Source organism: Molothrus ater, chromosome 1 (assembly GCF_012460135.2).
Source record: "Molothrus ater isolate BHLD 08-10-18 breed brown headed cowbird chromosome 1, BPBGC_Mater_1.1, whole genome shotgun sequence".
In the NCBI taxonomy this organism is placed as follows: Eukaryota; Metazoa; Chordata; class Aves; order Passeriformes; family Icteridae; genus Molothrus; species Molothrus ater.
In genome coordinates this window covers 87,499,896-87,520,506 of record NC_050478.2, presented here as the reverse complement: position 1 = coordinate 87,520,506, position 20,611 = coordinate 87,499,896, and the positions used below count along the sequence as shown (strand labels likewise).

At 42.4% G+C, this 20,611-nt stretch overlaps 1 protein-coding gene across 4 annotated transcripts in view; it reads left to right on the top strand.

The window, feature by feature from the left end:
- EPB41L4B (erythrocyte membrane protein band 4.1 like 4B) overlaps positions 1-20,611 on the top strand; it is a 170,201-nt gene that overhangs the window by 84,790 nt on the left and 64,800 nt on the right. For all 4 annotated transcript variants that reach the window (XR_008508892.1, XM_054517630.1, XM_054517628.1 and 1 more), the window contains 2 exons: positions 12,517-12,698; positions 18,107-18,222. Coding sequence is in view for 3 of the 4 variants with exons in the window: in XM_054517630.1 (XP_054373605.1) it covers positions 12,517-12,698; positions 18,107-18,222 (298 nt within the window). In the remaining variant the exon portion in view is untranslated. The remainder of the gene's footprint in view (positions 1-12,516; positions 12,699-18,106; positions 18,223-20,611) is intronic.

Sequence of the window (20,611 nt, the reverse complement as noted above, 5' to 3'; positions counted from 1 at the left end):
CTGAGCCAGCCAAGTGCCGGAGCCATCAGCTAGGTAAGAAGAGATCAGTGTGTCTGTCCTTCCTTCCTCTAGCCATAGTTGGCTTCCTGTAGCAAATGGGCTAGGATGCAGTTGGGAAGAGGGAGCATATCTGCCTGATTCCTCTCTGAGCCCAGTACTGCTCTCACCTGTGCAGCTTCTACCACCCAAACAAAGGTAGATATGGGTGGTATCTGTCTGAGCAGGGTAGTAGAAGAGAGTTGCTTTAAATATTAAAAAGCACATTGGTGTTTTTTTCCTAAAATTAGCACAGTTGTAACTCACAGCAGTTTGTTTTTAACAAGTCATAGAGGTCTTGTGATACTAAGATTACAATTTTTTGTTTGAAGCAGCACAAAATACTGCAGCTGAAACCAGATTACATGTAGAGAGGGGAGACAGAAGAAAAGTTTGGAAAATGTTTGGTTAAGTCTGTTGTTAAACGCAACAGCAATTTTTATTTAAAATATTGGGAAAGTTCTGTCCAAAAAAATCAATACTACATCTTAATTTTGTGCTGCTTCAGGAATCCTCTGGTAGTTTATAGGCACAAACTCAATATAGGACCTTGATGGCCTGGTATGTGAGTGTTTATACACTGAATGACTGAATTACTTTACCTAGGATTTCCTCATGAGGAAATGCTGCACAGTTTTTACCAAAAAGCATGTTACACAGTCATTCTAAGTCAACGCATTTTAAATGTGTTCTAAATATACACAGGGAAGTTTGTTTGTTCTTTTTTTTAAAAAAGCCTTGAAGATTGCTAAAAGGAGGTAACACCTTAATCCAAATGAAACGTGTTCTCAGGGGTACCCATTGAATTGCATGTGCAAACTTTCTCCACCCTGTTCTGAAGTGTGTTTGTTGTCTGAAATCTTTTTATGAATCCAGCATGCACTTAGAAGCTTCTCTAGTTTGATTACAGGTCATAAACACTATCCTTGGATCAACTTGGGTGGGGATGGAGGGGAAGTCTGAGTATAGCAATAGGTCTTGCAGAAATTGCACTGATCTGAAGTCCAACATGGAATTGCTTCTTCCGTGTGCTGGAGAATTAATTGATACAACCTGGCTGAGGGTATCTTTTGATCATCTCTCTGCACACCTTCCTCCTGTGCTTAATAAAGCTGGAAACCAGATCTTCCCTAGCAGGGCTCAGGCCTGGCTCTACACTCAGTGTATTTGGATTTGCAGAGGGATTGGCCTTGTAATAACCATAATCCCATGTCCTCTCCCGCAGGAACTACTGGGGGAATTGAAAAGCTGGTGACTCTGTGACACCACATCTGTAACACAAGCTGAAATATATCGCTTTTCAGCCCCAGCCAGGCCCTGGCATGCAAGCTAATGACTAATATTGAATACTGAAATATGATACCTGAAATACAATACTGAAACTGTTGTCACTTTGAATATATTGTTTTAGTGTGGGCTTTTTCATCAAACTTTCATTTTCAGCTATTTTTCTCTAGTTGATGTGAGTCACAGGCAAAGTGAACAAAGGGATCAGGTTTTATAATGCATTTCTAAAGCTGGCAGTCAGGGGTTTGCATACTTAAAGGAAAGAATTAAGTCCTTCTGGACCCTGTTATCATTGAACCCATGGGCAAACTGACCAAGAGAAGGATTGTTTTCTCACATTGTGGATGGCAACAAGGCATATATTATGGCCTGGTGATGTAAAATGTCATTTTCTCTTCCTCTGAATGAGCACTGCAGAAGATGTCTTTTCAGCTTGCAAGAGAAAGAGTGGCAGAGCATGCAAGTAATTTTGAAAATGGAACTTTAGGTGCAGGCAAGGAATGATCTGGGGAACATCAAAGACAGCAGGGGAAAAATGAAACCGAGTATATCACCTACTTCTCAGGCATCAGAGTTGGCGAGATGGGGCTCTCTCAGAGAGAGCAGACAGTTCAGCACTGCAATCATCTCTTTTGAGAGGAGAAATATTTTCAGTTTGTGTATCAAGCAGGCAGGCTTCTACCTATTTCAAAGGAGAGAAGTTTTGATGGACATCCATCTAACCTGACACTCCAGTTCTCTGGAAAGAGTGTTGGCAATTAGAGGTTTTCCTATTACTCTGCAACAGAGAACCAAGGAGAACAGACTTGTAGGGCAAATGCTGTCATTGCAGCATTGCTAATGGTAGCTAAAGAGACTGCTGGTGCCAGAGCTGCTACAGACCAGTATTAATGGACATAAATTAGGAAATGTAATTTTTTAAATTGACCTCAGACTCTGTGTGTTGTGCTTCGAAAGGGCACTGATCCACCAGGACCCTGGCTTCTTTTGTTAAGACAGAAATTTCATGTGAACCTTGAGAGCCAGCTTGAACTAACAATATGCACCTTAACCAAACTTTTGCTGAATTGTGAGGATGGAGATTTTGAACTGTTTCAGAATAAATACTTTTTTTCCTATGTTACAGCCAAACTGCATATGCTTAGAAAATCACAATGATCTTATGCTGCTCCCAAATTTTAGTATCAAAGAGCCTGCAGGAAAATCAGTTCTCCTTCCCAGCAGGCACATAGAAGGATGCAGCTTTTGGAAAAAAACAGTCCTAGTCAAATCAGATCAGAAAAAAACATGTAGAGAGGTGGGCCACACTTTTCTGTCTATCTCCTGCAGTACATGGCAAAGTAGTGTGTGGTGATCATGAAGGTGGTGTTTGGCTTTCCTTGCTTTCTACCTACTCTTGTACCTTGAAGTGACTGGCCAAAGAGTTTCCCTTTCTCAGTGTATGTGCTGTTGCTCTTGTTGCCACTGCATCACCAAAAGAAACCACAACAAACAAAAAACCTCAAAAAAACCCCAACAGATAATTCAGTTGGAGTTCTTCCATTGGTATGAATCATTTCCAGTAATAAAGCTAGAGTAAATGCTGTTCTCAAGCACTTACTAATGACTGCTTCATGACTGTGCTTTAAAGCAAAACAACTTACTTTCACAGAGCTGATTTCACAAGTGTTAATCTGAATTTAATTGTGAAGTTCACGAGTCAGGCCTCCCTCTGCAGATATGAGTATCTTGCTATGGAAGGTACAACTTGCATATTGCTTTTAATTTATGCATGTAATATACTTTCAGTTTTTAACAGGAAGAAGAGATTTTTAAAAAAACCAAAACCCTTTCTTTTCCATCCAGCTTTTCTAAAGATGATTTTTTTTTCCCCTTCAGTTAGAATCTTGGCAGATTTGGCACATAGATTAGTGGAGATAGTAGTTCCACAGCCTGACCCAATGTTACTTCTTTGTTTTGTGTTATTTTGCATAGCAGCTTTCTAATGGCTGTGGGATATTCCTTTGGGTTTGGTGGCACCTTATCTTCTATGATCTGTTGCCTGTATCTGTTCAGAAGCAATCTAGTTTGTCACTAGCAGAAGAAGCATTTATGATGACTGCCTTAATCATCACGCCCTCTCAGAACTGAGGAATCTGCCAATTTAAAATTAAGATAAATGTTGAGCTGTGGCTATGGGAACCAGTGGAAGTGCCCCTAGGGTTCTGTTTTCAAACTGCCACCACAATTATATTTCCACCATGAACATACTATCTTTGTAGTGTGCTTGATTTTTTTTTTTCCATTTTCATCTTTCTCTTTCTTTTCCTCTTCCCTTTCCTCTTCATTTTCCTTTCATAGCAGTAGTAGTATGACCTTTATCTTTAAAACTATCAAACAGCAAAATCTGCATCACACAAATGATGTTTTGGATTACGCAAGAACAGATGTTTCATACAAGAACAGTTTGGAAAACCTCTAGTTGCTGGCTTACCAATGTCTTATGCTGATGGATTATAAAAAGCACTATTTCTTTTTTTTAACTGAGGCAATGAGAAACATCATCTACTTTCTGAGTCACAACAAAAGTGAAAGAATTAGCCACACCTAATTAGAAGTAGGAAGTACTGCTCTAATGCAATTAAACTCCGGATAAGCAGCTAATTATTTATAAGTTACTTTTTCCTCCCTAAACCCATAACACTCTGTGCTGGAGTTCTAATGACAGTAGCTTACCTACCATTACCAATTTCTGCAATTTTGTCTTCCTTAGAGAAGTAGAAATACAAATCATTAGTGAGTCTCCAGTGCTCTGTAAATTGTGTAATTGCACAGTAATGGACTCAGTACCTAAACAGATGTCAGAGTGGCTGTTTCCTTTCATCTCTAGGGGCCAAGGCCCTGAATATTAAGGCCTTGCTGGCAAGCAGCAGAGCCAGCATCACGGTGCCTTCCAGCTGAGTCTTTCTCATCAGTAGGAATATAGGAGTCAAACAGGAAGGAAGAGCTCAGGAAAAAAATGGGTCAGGCAAACAAAAAGCTCAAGTAGAGGGTTTAGGAGAAGCAGAGTTTTACAGTGTTATGTGCAAAAGAAAGGAACTAGAAAATGAAAAGCAATGGATTCTGCTAGAAACTCTGAGAATGGTGAAGAGGAATGAAAGCAGCAAGGGAGCTTTGTGATTTCAGCACCTGTGTCTTCAGTACCTGGGGCTTTCTGAATCAGTAGTAAGGCTGATTTGAAGCAAACTTCAAGGAACTTGAATGTAAAATTGGATGCTGCTTCTGTATCAAAATTTCAAGCCCAGGAGGCCTTTGTTTGTTATTACTCATTTTCAGTTTCAATGGTTACATATAATGTTTGTGTCTCATTCTCTATTTCTGATTTAAAAGAAAAAACAACTGTGAAAATGGCTTTAAAGGTAAAACGAACAGTTTCCTGCTGTAAGTTGGATGAGTTGCCCAAGTATTGAAGTGAGAACCTGCCCAGAGATAGTGCAGAGGTTGCAAGTATGTAATTAAGAGAGGTCTTGCTGTGCTGAGTGATTTTGTACTACTTTTACCTGTTAATACTGTGTTTGTGTTTTAAAAAGGGCAAAAATCTATAATCTAAAAAGAAGTCATTTGTGTAGCAATGGAGTCGGTTGTGTTCATGATGGACTTTAAAGTTATGGCAAATTACTGAAAATTCACAAGACAGCATATTTTTGTAAAGCATTAGCACAGTTCAGAATCGCAATAGTTTAGAAGCATGAAAATTAAACAGTTTGGTTAATTTCTTTTAAAACAAGTTTTTTTCCCAAGGAATTTCAGCTTAGTAAGGATGGAGACAGAAAGGAGATTTTGTAAGATGGGAGCATATTGTTAAGGAAAGATAAATCCAGTGGATTGGCTTCAAGGCTAAAGGGATTACACCTTTCTAATCTGCCAGATGCAAGGCTGCTGTAGTTCCTGGCTTCACTGCCCAGGATGAGATGCTGAGCATTCCTTCCAGAGATGTAAATGCTCACTGAGCACCCACTCAGCCAGCCTTGCTGAGGAGCAGAGGAGGAGAAGGGCAGTACCTTGAGCAGCACCTGCATACACAAACAGCAGCTCCCAAATGTGGGGCAGCACAGAGCGCTCCATCCTCGATGCAAACAGAAAATAGGACTACAGTTGACAAGATGCCCTGGACTGTGATGATCAGAGCTTGACCAGCCAAGCTGACTGACCAGCAGCTTGCTTGCATCGGGCTGGTCACTTTTCTCCCGTGCATCCTGAATTAAATTCATCCTGCACATGAATTCACCTCTTTCCTTTCTCTTGTCTCCTTGCAGGCACCCGTGCTTTTTCCTTGCATTGCTTCTGGTTTTGCTAAGTCCATACTCAAATGTCCCAAGGCTTCCAAGGTAGTTTGGACCTTACACAGAGTTACTGATAGAGTTTCTTAGCCAGTGCTGGCCTTGCATGGTTTTTCTCACCCAAGAGACCCTGATACTCCCTTCAGAGCTCTGTGATGTTTGGCCATTGCTCATGTATCCCTGCCATAAGTACCTGTGAATTCCAGCAATCCTTCTGGGCATGCTCTATAGCATTTTTTGGCTGCTTCTGCCTTAACCTTAATGTCCAGCAACTTCTGTAGCATCCTGTGATTTCTTGTGTTCTCCTCTCCTAGCTAAGCCTCAGGCCTGTGCCTGCTCTCTGCACCCTTTGGCAGCAGTGTGATACTGAGCACAGTGGCGATGAGACAGGGATGTGCTTAGCTCACAGGACCTGAGTTATTTCATGAGATAAGTGGTGGGAAAAGCTGCACCATGGCTAGCAATCTGAGATCAGCTGCAGGCTACCTCAGAGGCCACAGCTCCTTGCTTGGCTTTGCTCCTGTTTTAACCTGAGCTAGCTTGCTTGGATTAGCCACCCCAAGTTGTTTTATTTCTTAAGGACAAGGAAATTTGCCTTTGCCTCTGTCTAAAAGGGGAAGGCAGCAGACTTGAGGGAGGATCTTGTTGGTCTTAGAAAATTTTATGTCTGCTTTTCAGAGTTTTCTCATCTACAAGGACATCTGGGACAATGAATTTTTTTTTTGACAGGTGATTAAATATCATTAGCTATTGTTAGTGTTAATTAAAAGCCTTTGTAAATGAAGAAAAGCACGCTTAGTTCCCCAGTGGGCATATTTTGCATGACAGTTTTGCAAGACTATATTGTTTTAATGATCTTTATGCAGATAAGGTGAAATCTATGAGGACAATGTCTTTATCGAGTCAAGATTTGTTCCTTGGTATTTTATTAGAACATGCTTTGCTGCAGGCTTTATTCTGGTGAAGAATTCCAGATTAGTCTTGCTTCAAAACTTAGTTCAGCATCTTGTGTCCTACAGCAGGCTTCTGTCACCATTTATTAATATATTTTTTCCCTATTATAATTTTCTCTTTAATTTCAAAGTTGTCTGGGAGCAGGCTGCTGGCTGCCTGCTCTGCTTTCTGAGGTGTCCCTAGGATTGAATGAGGACTGTGGATCATCCCTGGCATCAGGGAAAGAAATCTGCAACACAATTTTCCATGCCTTCCCTGAAGGAAGCAAATGGGCCAGCTGTGATGTTCTGGTGTTAGAGCAGAGCAAGGAAGTGTAACCACAATGTTAGCTTTAGTTACACTTCACACAGCTCAGGAAGCCAATTCTGGCCAGCAAAGAGATCTTGGTTACATAGTGCAGGAAGAAAAACAACATAGATTTGGTTTTAGTGATCCCAGTTTTCCTTTACTTAGGAATAGTCATTGCTTTTATATGTCCCAGTCCTTGGCTGCAAAATGAAAGTTCACCCTCTCTCCTGTTATTGCAGTCATCCTGCTGTGGTCTGTGTTCCCTTCTCATGTAATGCTGGGTCAAGTCTTTTGCTTCAGTCCAATAGCCCTGGCTATTAAGTGATATCCACACGCCTTCTTCCTATCCCCTCATTTCCTCTTCTTTCCTCTCCACAGGGACATTTTCAGAGAATGCAAAATTCCTTCTCTCTCTGTGCCACTTGCCATCCTTTAGCAAAACAAGTGGTATGTGAGACTCTAAGCATGATTAAAGGAAGTTTAGCTAACAGTTCATTGTAGTTTATTTGGTTGGGATTTTTTAACTGCTTTTGAAGCATGGGCAGGCAATTAACCCAGAGTCTACCCTCCATCTTCCCAGTAAAGGAGATAATAAACCCAAAAATGAATGTTTGGCTTTGCATAGCTGTTAAGTTTCCTCCCCCTGGCTGCCACGCTGAAATTTCACACGCAGTGGCTGCTTTCATTACATACACATTAATACACATATATGTTAACAGGCACTGCAACACTTCCCCTGGCTGCCATTTGGGAGCACATCTAAAGCCCATTTTGATGTTGGAGAAGGCATTGTAATGCTACGGCGATGGGTGATACATCTCCCAGCACATTCAGTACAACGCCGGCAGTGTGAATTTTTGCTGCCAAAACCTGTGCAAATCACCACCAGGCTTGCTCCGAGCTACAGATGGGGGAGGACTGAGAGCAGTCTGAAAATGTTTGTGGAAAGTTTGAGGATTTTTAAATACTGGAAAATTGCAGTGGTTTGGTGCAGGAGGAATGTTCAAAGCAAATAGAGGTGGGTGTGGGAATTGTTGAAGGTTATTTATCACAACCAGACTCAGAAGCCTGGGATTTTCTTAAACCACTGTTCAGCTGTGGTAGGGAAGGTCTGAACTCTTAGAGTCATCCACAAGGCATGATAGTTTGAGCCTGCTTTCTGCTATTTCCCCTCCAACCTCCCCATGGAGAGGAGAGAAGAAAGCCCCACCATTTGCTCTCCAAGTGTAACTTCAGACAGGTGGAAGATGGCTAGAGGAAGAGTGGGGAAAGGGGGGCATGGGCAGGGTGCAGGAGTAAGCCTGCTCTGGGACACAGGTGCAAGATGTTTCTGCAGGGCTACACAATTATGTTCTAGAGGAGACTGAGGCTGGTAGCTGGGAGGATGGCATGGAAAGGCAATTATGTTTTTTAAAAAACCCCTTGTCACTCATGGGTTACACCAAAATGGGAGTCCTTGCATACCGGGCCTGTCATGGATGAGAGAAAAGTCCTGATCAGGTATTGATCTTAGCACATCAGAAGGATTAGGGCACAGCTCAGGAGGAATGTTTGCGCTGTTAGGTAGGAGTAATGTGTCACAGCTGAGGCTGTGGGGCTGGACACCTGGTCAGTTTAGGAAAGGACCTGATATTCTTGAACATCACATGTTAAACATGAGTCAACAATCCCAGACTATATTAAAAAATGTCATGTTCCAGTGTATAAATGGGAGTAGATCCTGTAGGACATGGGAAGCAGCCCTTCCTCTTTGAAACATGTATGCAAGGCCTCAGCTGGAATGGGGTGTCCAGTTCTTAGCACCACATGTTGGAAGCAGAGCAGGGGGCAGCCGGGTGGACAAGGATGGAGCTGTATATAATGTGCAACCTGTGAGGGGCAACTGAGGAATTCAGAGCTCTACAGATCCTGAGGGGATGAGGGGAGGTGTAAAGGGCCATTTTCAGAAACACAGGCTTCTGTGGTAAGAAATAAACCTCTTACTGTGTCTGTGATGGATGGGAGATAAAATAGTGGCTTAAATTGCAGTAAAGGAGACAGAATAAACAAAGAAATAAGTGTAGACATGCTGAGACACTGAAATTGATTGCACAGGAGGGTCATGGAATCTCTGCTAGTGAAGGTGTTGGAGGTTCAGTTCAGGTAACACAGGCCCACATACTTTGGTTTTGAAGGCCTTCAAAAACTTTTCTGTTCCTTATTTTCCTATGTCCTCTTAACACTATTGTTGTGTGTGTGGATTCTATACTAGAGATATAGTTTGGTAAAGAGTAGGTAACTGCAGCACATGAAATCTAAGAATGTCAACTGAAAACAGCTTTTTGGGTAAAGTGTCAGGAGAGTAAAACTGAGACAGAGGACTAGTAATGTATATGAAAACTGTGAAATAGAAAAGGAAGTTAGTAGATATGTGTTATTTGCCTTGTTCCTCAATGTGCTGCCTTTTTGGCCAGAAGGAAGTAATTAATGTGAATTTGAGGCTAAAGGCAGCACTAACCTTCTTGTGAACACTGAGTGGCCTTTTTGAAGGTTCAGCTTGCAGAAACTGAATCCTCAGGAGTGCTTTTTCCTGACTGAGGGACAAAGAAGAAAGGTTTGCTTCCTTTGCACACTTGCCCGTAGGGCCCTGCCTCATTTTCCTTGAAGGACAGGAGCTGTCTGTATAGGAAACAGGTGAAGCTTGTTGAGAAAGCCACACAAGTAAATAACAGCAGAGAAAGAGGAAATCTGCAGGACAGACAACTGATGTCTAAAAAGTAAACCAAAGGTGTGACATTGGCATACTAGGATGGCCAGAAGGCAGGTGCAAGAGAAAGGATGAAAACTACTACCTGTCCACATAATGCCCATAGTCTGAAAGCATAAGTTAATGTCTGGGGAGCAAGTATCAATTCCTGGAGGTCAGGACTATGAACACTTTAGCATATGGTTAAAAAGTTGGTTCACTGAAAGTAGTGATTTATTTACATCCATAGACTGGGAAAGACACATGAGCATGTTTTCTATTCAGGTAAGCCAGATAGAAGAATGCATAGAAAGCAAAGTTAGCAACAAAAGGATGCATTGAGTGGAAAAGTGTTAAGTCTCTATATTTAAGACAGTGGAAGAAAAGTGAAAAATGTGATATGAGATAATAATAATAATGATGTCATCTTGTAGAAAATACAGTAAGATACCTAATATCCCCCTAAAATATAAATGAGTATATAGAAAAGGGATTTAGAATACTTATGATATTTTTGTTTGGGTACTGTCAGCTTTTTTAGTTGGTAGGCTCTGGAGCTGCTGCAAGGCCTGTTGTTTCTGATTGTCCAGTAACTCCTTGGTCGTGAGGGTATCTGTACCACTACCCAGCCTCATATGCATCGGACATGCAAGAGTTGGCTGACCCTGAGATAAGCTTGCCTTGCCATCTGTCAGTTGCTGTCAGCCCTGGAAGAGTGCAGATGACCACGCTTTTACATGGCCGGCAGTTTGAACGTGGGATATCACATCGGAGAGCACTGCCTGGGTAGTGACACCCTGTCTTCAGCTTTGTGACCTGCTGTGCTCAAGGACTTCAGTGCATAGCTGAACATCAGCTTTGCTGGGCTAGCTCTTTACTTCTTTGATGTAATGCTCTCCGTGCACTTTACATTTTACATGTTACTCTCCTCTCTGGACAGTCAAGTAATACATCTAGAGGATTTGGTGCACATTTGCCCTTGTGCCAGAGGTCAGTTCAGTTGGCTTGTTTCGTGCTCAGCTCCTTCTCATTTCAGAATGGAAGATACCTTGGGACCATAGCAGTATGACCAGTCAGTGTAAGGATTTGGAGTGATTAATTTTGAAAAGACCAATTGAAAATCTGCTAAACCAACCTGCCAGTGGGTGAAATGAAACTCCCTACATGAAGGACTTTGTGTCTTGAAAAAAAATGAATCAGATGGAAAAAAAAAGATGTGCTGAGGCTCCATCCCTAAACTCATTTCCCAGCAGGGTTTTAACCATGTGAACAAAACCACCTATCCTCTCAGTCAAAAAATGACACGCCAATCCAAGGCCCTTGAAGGGAAAGTGCAGGAGAGCTGCTACAATTAGTGTGCAATCTCATTAGCCTGTACCATTTTCCCCCTGTAGGCACTTGCTTGATTTGATTATAGCGGTAAAGATATAGTGTAGTTTGAAAAGACAGACCAGTCCTGCATGATTTGAGCTCACAAAAGCTGTTCCCTGTGTATCAGACACCTATTTCTATTGTTTCCTTAAGGCAAGAAAGCCATCAGAAGTGCCTTTATTGGCAGTGGTTGCTTCATGCTGGGAACCTGCCAAGATTAATATACACAACATTCCCCTCCCTGCCTCCTGCTTTCAAAAAGTAACCAGCATAAAAGTATTATTCAATTAGTACCCAGTCAGAAACATTATGTTGTCTGAAGTTGTTACTAAGAAGACAGTGGTTATTAATGATGTACCAAACTGCGTGTTTCAGTAGAACTTTGGAAATTATACAGATGTGTTTATTTACCAGATGACTGGTTAATTTTGCTCTGAATCACTAAGTAATCTGCAGAAAACATATGTAGCAAGTATTTTAGGTATAATTTATTCATTGTTCCTATAATTATTCGGTTTGCCTTAATTTCAAGTTGTCAGGTTTTTTGGCTGCTGTTATTAATAAAAGCAAACTGAAAACCCATGCAGCTGAAGATATAATTTCTTTACCATATTTCAAATAGGCAGGGATTCATCTTTTGTTGAAATGGATTGATTTACTGCAACTACTGTCTAATGCACTACTATAGAATAAGTTAAAACCTTATAAAAATTTTAAGCACTCCTCTGAGGAAAGCACATTCAAATCGTTTGCAATATCTATGTAGAATTATCTCAATCTTTTTTGGTTGCTGGAATGGAGAGAAAATATCACTTCTAGAAATTCATCGTAATTTCAAACAATAAGCTGAAACAGTATCAGTTAAGGCTAATGAAGAAAAGCAGCACTGTAATTTGTCATCTTTCAGTTAGAGATGATGACTTAAAATGTCAATGTGTCCCTGTTTGCCAGCTATTGCAGATTGATGATAGTTAATCTCCTAACTAAACACATGCAAAACCCCCCGCCAAGACCCAAACTAGTTATATCAGCACTGGTCTAATTCCTTTTTGACCAAGTGCTATTTTGTATGTTGTTATCTGTAAATTGTTTTATTTCTCAATTTTTTCCCTAAGTCAGAATTTTTTTTATATAGCTATTTTGCATCATAAATTTAGAGACCTGAACATTCTCATGAATGTAGTTTTACTCTGAGACTGTTCCTTGGTCTGGTCTTCGGACAATTTCACTTTAAAAGAGTTACTGTTTTCTGCTTGATGACTTTCCTTTCCCAGGAAAGATTCTAGCAGAGATTATGTACTGTGTAAAATCAAAAATAGTTCTGATCTTAAAGTCATACAAACAAGCAGAGGCATCCTTTTTTCTCATCAGGAAAATCTTGTGGAGATAGAAAACCGTAAAGATTTGGGATGAAAAAATACTTTATTTACAAAAATGCTGTGCAATTTTTCCCAAGAAAGTTTTCACTCTGTCTCTCCAAAAGTACAATTGGTGCTACTGTTTACTGCTCTAATTTGAACTGGATTTATTTTGTAGCTATCCGTTGAACAACAGCGATCTGCATCCGTTCAACATTGAGGAGAATGGTGGAACTCCATACACCACAAAAATGGCTGCAAGGCACCACCACCACCATCGGCATCACCACCACCACGCCAATTACGGTGCCCTTGCTCCCGAAACCAAGGACATTGTTTCTGCAGTTCCAAATCCAACCAGTAAGTCCACTGCAGTGATTGTTATTTCAGTGATGTGCTGCTTTCAGATTTGTCTCAGGCAAGGAGGCAAAGGAAAGGAAAACAGTGTGCATTTCAGTTTTTCTCCTTGAAGAATGTGCTTCCTGTTATTATTTGCTAGCTTTGTAGCATGTGCAAATGAGACAAGATTTGCAATTTCCTTGGTTTGCTGCAGGGTTGTGGGATTTGGTGTTAGTTGGGTGTTCCATAGCTGAACAAATACCCCATTAGTCACAGATACTGACTCTCTAACCACTTTTTGGCAGAGGCTCCTTTTTTATTGTTACTATTTGTTTGTATAGTTTCACAAACCTACCCTCATCTGCTATTGTCTTTTGCTGATCAGTCCAGCTGGCCCTCAGCCTTCATTGTTTGGATCTTGTTTTCATGTCTGGGCACAGGCAGCAGAAATTTTGGAGCCCTGGACATGCAGCATCTTGCTCTTAGTTTGGGTAATCGGAATAATTGCAAGCTTTAGCAACCAAGACTGGAATATTTTTGCTTCCTTAGTGGGGAAATTCTTGGCCTGTAGAAAGCAACGAGTAGAGAAGTCTATCCATTCCTGATGCAGTCTGGGGGAGTTTGGGTGGAAGACTCTGCTACTGAACGTGTACAGGCATTTTTAAGGGTACGGAGCTTGGCCAAATATTTTACACAGGAACTGGAAGAGAAACATCCCTGTCATTGAGCATTGCTCTCCAGATTTACAATCTCTGCACTCTGTAGTGTGTCAGATGCTGAAGCTGTGTAAGAATGGCAGATGATGGGCAAAACAAAATATGATCTATTATATTCCTTGTCTCTAGGAAATGATGAGTTCTTCCCTTGCCCAGTTTTTGCCTTCATAACTGTAAATGACCCTGAGATAGCTATCCATTGTGGAATCGTTCACCCTGGTCAGTTAATCTGATAACTTTCAAATTCCTGAAACCAGGGTCTTGGACTGTACTGGGTGACCCTGACTGTAAGCTGTCCCACCTTAGCAGTATCGCATAGGCACCTATCTGGACAGGCACTTTAACCAGACTTTGTTTCAGAAGATCAGAAACATTTTCTTTCATTTTCTATCCCCAAGAGAGTGCGATAGTTTTGAGGTATTTGCATCTCGGCCCTGCTGTGCAGCGCACCGCCACCCCTCAGGAGGGGAGTGCGGGCTGTGCAGGTGTGGGGCTGTCCCGGCTGGCCCTATGCGGGCTGTGCCGGCGTGGGACTGTCCCGGCCCTGCCCGGGCTGTGCCGGTGTGGGGCAGCCCCGGCCCTTTGCGAGCTGTGCCGGTGTGGGGCTGCCCCGGCCGGCCCTGCCCGGGCTGGGCCTCGGCCCGGCACCCCCAAGGCCGCCCCTCACGCCGGGCTGGGCGCTGGGGGGACGCTGGCACGGCTGTGCTGGAAAACCTCTCCTGGCTGTCAGCCTGGCACCGTGGGAGGCGGTGACCTTTCTGGGGGGTGTGCCAGCCCATATTTTCCTTTCCCAAATTAGAGCTGAAGCATGCCAGGAAATTCATTCAGAGCCAGCTATGCTGCTGCTGATTGTCCCGACCCAGGAGGCACTGCCGGCCCTGCTTCCCGCGGCCCCCTCCTCGGGGCTCCCTTCCAGCCCACAGCTCCGTGTCAGACTCCCGTCCCGGTGCCCCAGTTCAATCCCCGCAGTGCTGCTGGTCTCCAGCCCCCCACCACCCTGCCGTGGGCCCACCTGCGGGACAGGGGGTAATGAAAGAAACAGCAAAAACCACACGGTACAGGGTGTTTATTCCAGCACTCTGTCTCCTCTCAGGTCACACAGCTCTCCTGCTTCTCCTTATTGCAGAAACAACCTTAGGGAAAGCCTAGAAGAGCACAAGGGCAAACATCAGGAGCAGTTCTCTTTGTGCTCAGTGAGATGAAACTGGGGCCTGGGAGGCTCCATGTCCTGCCCCAGACATGAGAAGAGTGAGCCCTCTCCCCCAGACTGATCCTGGTGGTGGGGAACAGCGTCCCTGGCCTGTCTGGCAGCTGCCATGCTCTGACCGGGACTTCAGAAGACAAGGCGTGTATGACACTTGTTGGTGGAGACAGATTCACCTTTCTCTTCACTTGGTCTGCTGAACACTGCTCCACACTATTTGGTGCAGAAGAAGAGAATCAGTGCTGGTTCTTACCTAATGCCAGTAGCACCAAATGCCAATTCCCAGTTTCTCTAAGGGAGTGGAAAGGGATGGGACACCTCCAGGGGGAGGCTGTGGTGCAGCTGTGCTGACTGCTCCCAGCTGAGCTGTTTAGGCAGCTGTGCATGCAGTGTGCTGAGTGTCTTTGTGCTGCTGTGCTGCCCCACTGCAACCCATTGCTGATCCTCTGTGGCACCTGTGCATTCGGCTGGAGGTGCAAAGCTGATTTCCCTTGAGAAGCCAGTTCATGGTTATATATGGCATGTTCATGCTGTGAGAGCAGTGGCAGTTTGGGTAGAAGCACTTCCCTTAAAACAGAATCTGACTTAATAACTTGCAGCTTGGGGTGATGGGTTTAAGTGCCTTTTCAAGGTTGGTGCTCAGGGGACTAGGGTTGGTTTGTTTTTAATGGTTTCATTAAAATGCTGCTCAGGCTATTTCAGCTGAGAAAACTCTTGTAGAGAGCCTGTGGGAAAGGTTCACAGTGCATGTACTGAAATGGTTAGGAGCGTGCTGGCCATTGGCCGTTTATGGAGGACATGGCACAGTGTGTGGGCCAAGAAAAAATCAGGCAGAGAGGAAACACTATCAGCAGTCTGCCTCAGGAACGTGAGGACATGGGGGACTGATGTCTGGCTCCAGGCTGTGTGGAAAGGCCAGTGCTGGGAAAGTGTTTCTAGGAAGTAAGTGGTCACTAAAATGGGGATGCTCTCAGGAAAGAGGGTGCTTGTGACCAAAATATCTTAAGTGGAAATGCCTGAAGAGCAAAAAGATCTCATGGGGCAAATAGGCTATCCTAGCAGAAACTTCCCCATAAGGCTGACAGAGGTGACACCAGCACTTAACCTACCTTGTGCTTTTCCATGGGACCACAGGTGTTTTGTGACTTGTTCCAGTTGCTATGGACTGCACTCATCACTGAGCTCTGAGATGGTTTTGAATTCATCTGAAGTGGAACATGGAGTGACCCACTGATATGTACCCACCATCAGGCTGAGAGGGAGAAAGCATATGCCTTTCTTCCACTTATATCTATTCTGAGAATTCCAAAATTCCAGGGCAATTAGTGGGACATAGGCAGGAGAGAGGGCAACAACAATGTGCCCAGCCAGGGTTCCTTTAAATACTAGTGCATGTTTCCCAGCAAACATACAGCACAGGACTTTGTTACAGAAACAAACAGAAAACAAACCCGGGCCAGATCTGCCTGATTTTTCACATTCCAAGTAATTTGTCTGCTTCAATTACTGGAGGAAGTGAAATCCAGTGAAACAAATCTGACGTGCGTGTTTATGAAGGCAGCTCAGCAGAAGATGTTGTTTTCCTGCATTCAGCCTGATCCTTGTACTCGCAATGCTACCCCTCACCTCAAAGCTAACATCACATCTGTGGTGCAGCACATCTTCCCCCAGTGTATCCCAGAGCCCCAGTCACACTCTATGCAACAGCAGTCGGCCTCACAGGGCAGAGAGGGTGAACTGCTTGCTGAGCCTAATTGGCATGGCAAGGTCGTGCATGGATTTCCAGGTGCACATGAGCAGACTCACCGGCAGCAGCTGGGACTATCACTGGGAGCAGATGCCAACATGTATGCAGTGCAGCTCACAGAATTTTTATGACAGAAAATGAGGAATGGGAAGAGGGGACCCAGGTTGCCTCTTGAACTCTGGGCTGAGCTTGCAGGTTATCACTTCAAAAACAGGCATCCTTCACTCCTGAGTAGCTCGCTACAAAAGACCTTGCATAACCCTGAGCAGAGAATAGTCTAACACAGACTGAGTTTCAAGCTGAAAACAGAACTTTGAAAAACCACAGTGCTGCCAGATCCTTTCTTGGAATGAAAGCCTGGGTTTGCCAAGACTTAATGCTGACTCAGGAAATTTATGCCTTTTGTAGGAATTCATTTTTGCCTTTTCTTTTGTTTGTTTTTGAGGTTGGGTTAAAAGGCTAAACTGGCCTGCTTGTCTTCTAGAGCTCTCCTTTTAAACAACCAAAAAAAAAAAACCCAGCTTAAAAATCAGTTTAAAATAATAGCAAACTTGAATAATTTAAATAAGGCACTTCCCCCCCCTTTATTTTCTTTCTTAGGAGGAAATTAGAATGATTTTGTTTCTTAAAAAAAACTGCCCATCATCATGACTGATTTTATGGCTGTGTTAATTTATTCCCAGGGTATCAGGCAGTTTCACTGTCTCGTATGCACAGAAGCAGCTGTGATGTGAGAAATGCTGAACTCTGGCATCACTAACTTGTGATGAAAGACCACGAAGAGGAGGTCAATGATGATATTGTAACCCTTTCTAGGACATTATTACCTCAGGGTCTGATAATGTTTCACTAACACCAAAAAAACAGCTTTTCGCTTATATCCCTCTAAGCTGGTTTTAGCAATTTGTCTCTAGTCAGCAAAGCCCTTAATGTATATTTAAACAGCTGTAGAATTAGATCTTGAGTGAGTAATATTTAATATTCTTAGGACAGCTTAAGAACCTGATCCAAACCAAACTGCAGTCAGTGCAAGGTTTTTATTGATTTCAGTAGGCTTTGAATCAGACTCCACAGAACTGGATTGTTCCCAACTGTTATTATCTAGAATCCATGGCAAGAAGAAATATGGGAGGACACAGAGATTCATTAAATCATCACATGATGAAGTTTATTTTTCTCAGAGTACTTGCATATATATATATATATATATGATGACAGAGACCTTTTAGGGCTGTCTGAAAAAGTATTTTTTCCTTGTCTTTCTGTGTCAGTGGCTTGCTTAAAATCTCTGTTGACAAAGCACAGCAAATTCCTGACAACAGTCTTAAAGAGGCTGGCATATAAATAAAGATGTCTGAGAGAAGCCAAAAGCTATACTCTGATCTCTTTACACATCACATGCTTTGAGAGTGGCACCTTGGCTGCATAAATAATCCCTCTGGTGTCAACTAAGTTTTAGAATATAGAGGGGGTAGAGGCGGTGGGGAGGTAAGGAGAGAAATATCTAGCCCAAAGCTGGCAAAAGCTCTGCTGAAATGAAAGGATGGGTGAGAAGGAGGAGGGGGAGGAATTGTTTGCTAAATAGAAGAAGGCAAAATGACCCAACAGGCATAATTATGAAACATTTTAGAGGGTCTTACAGAGAAGATGCTTTGCCAACCGCCGTCTCTTCAAATGCAGTTGAGTGTCTTGCTCTGAAGTTCTTCTGTAGCCTCCCTTCAGACTGTCTCTTTTTCTTTCTTTCTTTTGGGCATCCTTTTAGAACTGAGCTCAGGACTTCCCCTTCTTTATGATGAAACTTCTCATCTGAAGAAAATAGAAACGGAGAGTGTGAAGGTAGTTGGACCATGGCCAGCCCTGCACGTCAGCATGAACAAGGTATAGCATATACATAAATACTTTTACATATACATGCCAGAGCACCTTTGTCACTTCATATTCAAAAGCTGCTGCTTTTTCACCTCCAATTCAAATCAATATTCATCTTCAACTGGCTTGCTTTTTAATCACCTCTCACCATCTTCTTATGGGACTGGGATTTGGTTTTTAGATTTAGCAATTCAATCAGCTTTGCCTTTTAAAATTTCAGAAGCTGCTGCAACAATGTTATGCTATAGTTTTAGTTTAGTTGTGAAGAGTTAGTCATCTAGGCAGCCCAGAGCTGTAAAAAAATAACAACACTTTAAGTGATAAAAAAAATCTTGTTTTTCTACATGAGGAGTCCGTGTTATGCCATAAACCCCACATCTGATGTTAGTGGGTGTTTTATGAGACAGTCTTTGCAGGGGTGGCCAAACAGCCATGTCCTGCTGTTTCTGCCAGAGATCAGCAAGTCAGTGGCTCCTCATATCCATGTGAGGATAAATCCACTGTGCCTGAACTGGGATCCCTTGATCTGAATCTGGACCAGGATCTCTGGTTTGCAACCACACAGGTCCTGAGCTGGACCCTGTGAAGTCAATCAGAGAATTGCCACTGTTCAAAAGAGGTGGGTCCCAGCCCCCAGTGACTCTGTACAGACCTTTTTAAAAGAAAAGTGTTGTTTTGAGAGTTTTTTTGTCAGCTTGAGGAAGAACTCAACTAAATTATTTTAACTTGGTTTTGCAAACAGCTTTTTGTTATTGATATTGCTTCCAAAAGTGTTAGGAAAATTAAAATCCAAGGGAACATGACCAAGTGTACCAAAAATACAAGCACAAAGGGACTGTATATATATATATATATATATATATATATATATATATATATATATACACATATATACATATATACATATATACATATATATATATATATGTGTGTGTGTGTATATATATAGATATATATATATATATCAGAATCTTTCTCTTCTCTGGATGAGAGATTCCAGGAGATGGAAGTCAAGGCTAAAAATCAGTGAATCAGTGAGCCAGGTGTTTCTAATGAGACAATTAAATACTGGAATTTTTTTTCAACATTACAGTTAATTGAATTTATTCTATAATGGAAGGAATTTGCTATCATTAAGACTTCCTTGAACCATGTTCAGTGTTTGTCATAGGATTGTGGTGTAGTTCAGCTATGGACTGAGGTCCTTATGCCTTATTAATGTAGTCATGAGGTAATGACCTGTGTCATGATTTTTGGAGATCTCTCAATGAACAGAATATTTTAGACTTTCTCCCAAATCTATTTGGTTTTCACCTGTGAGGGGTTCTAATTTTGTCTGGCTCAAGTGGGAATTAAAAAGATAAATCATAAAGTCAACAAACTGGGGTGAAATGGGAAAGTAGTCACCTTTCATTCCTATGTGCATTTCTCAAGTTCATCTTCTAGAAATATTCTCAACTGGTAATAAGTGCAGCTTTTTATAGGCAAAGCTTGTTAGGCAGTGACATAGTTTGCAAAAGGAAAATTCTCCATCACAGACTCATCCGATGAATACCCAGGTCCTGTGATTACTGATGTTCTATCTGAACCCCAGCAGAGAACATTCACTCAGATGTAATGTCCAAAACATGCTTTAAAGGACTGTCCTACACTATTGAGCTCACTGAGAGCTGAGTTTGTCATATTTAAAGGGCCAAAGTGAAGATGTGAGAGGACTCCCTCCACATTGACCACAGCGCACAGCTGGGTAAACCAGTCTGACCTGTGCTGCACAAAAGGTTCAAAGATGTGATCTTAATGGTACCCCTGTGATCCTGTGATTTCTAAATGAGTAGATTTATGTTCTGTTTTCTTAAACTGAAAGCTTAAAACACTTTGGTCCTCTATCCCACCATACTGGGAAACTAATCCAAATATTGTACCTGCAACTTCTGCCTGATCTCTGATCCTCTTGCTCCTTCATATTCACTGCAGGTCTGTGGAGGGAGGACTCAGCTCTTTTATAATTAAAGGTTTTCTTTGGCTTGTCCTGACAGCTCTAGAATCTTGTCCACAGTCAGATGGATTATTTATTTAAGGACTAATTAGCAGAACCCAGTATCATAACAAGTCAGAGCTTCACAATAAATGCAGCTGCACAGTAAATGCAGCCTGTGTCTGCTGTGATGAGTCTGCCATCAGTCAAAGTTTAGCTGATGAAAAAGTCTTGTAATGAGCACCAAGAGCTGCTAAATGCTTCTGTTTCTGGCAGAAGCTCAGCAAAAGGCAAGACTAGAGACATGGGCTGTCTAATGAAAACCCTCCCCTGGCAGTCATAGAGGGTTTGGGTTTAAGAACTGGGCAGCATTCCCATGAACAGCAGCTACCATGTGGATGCAAAAGAGGCCAGCCCTTCAAA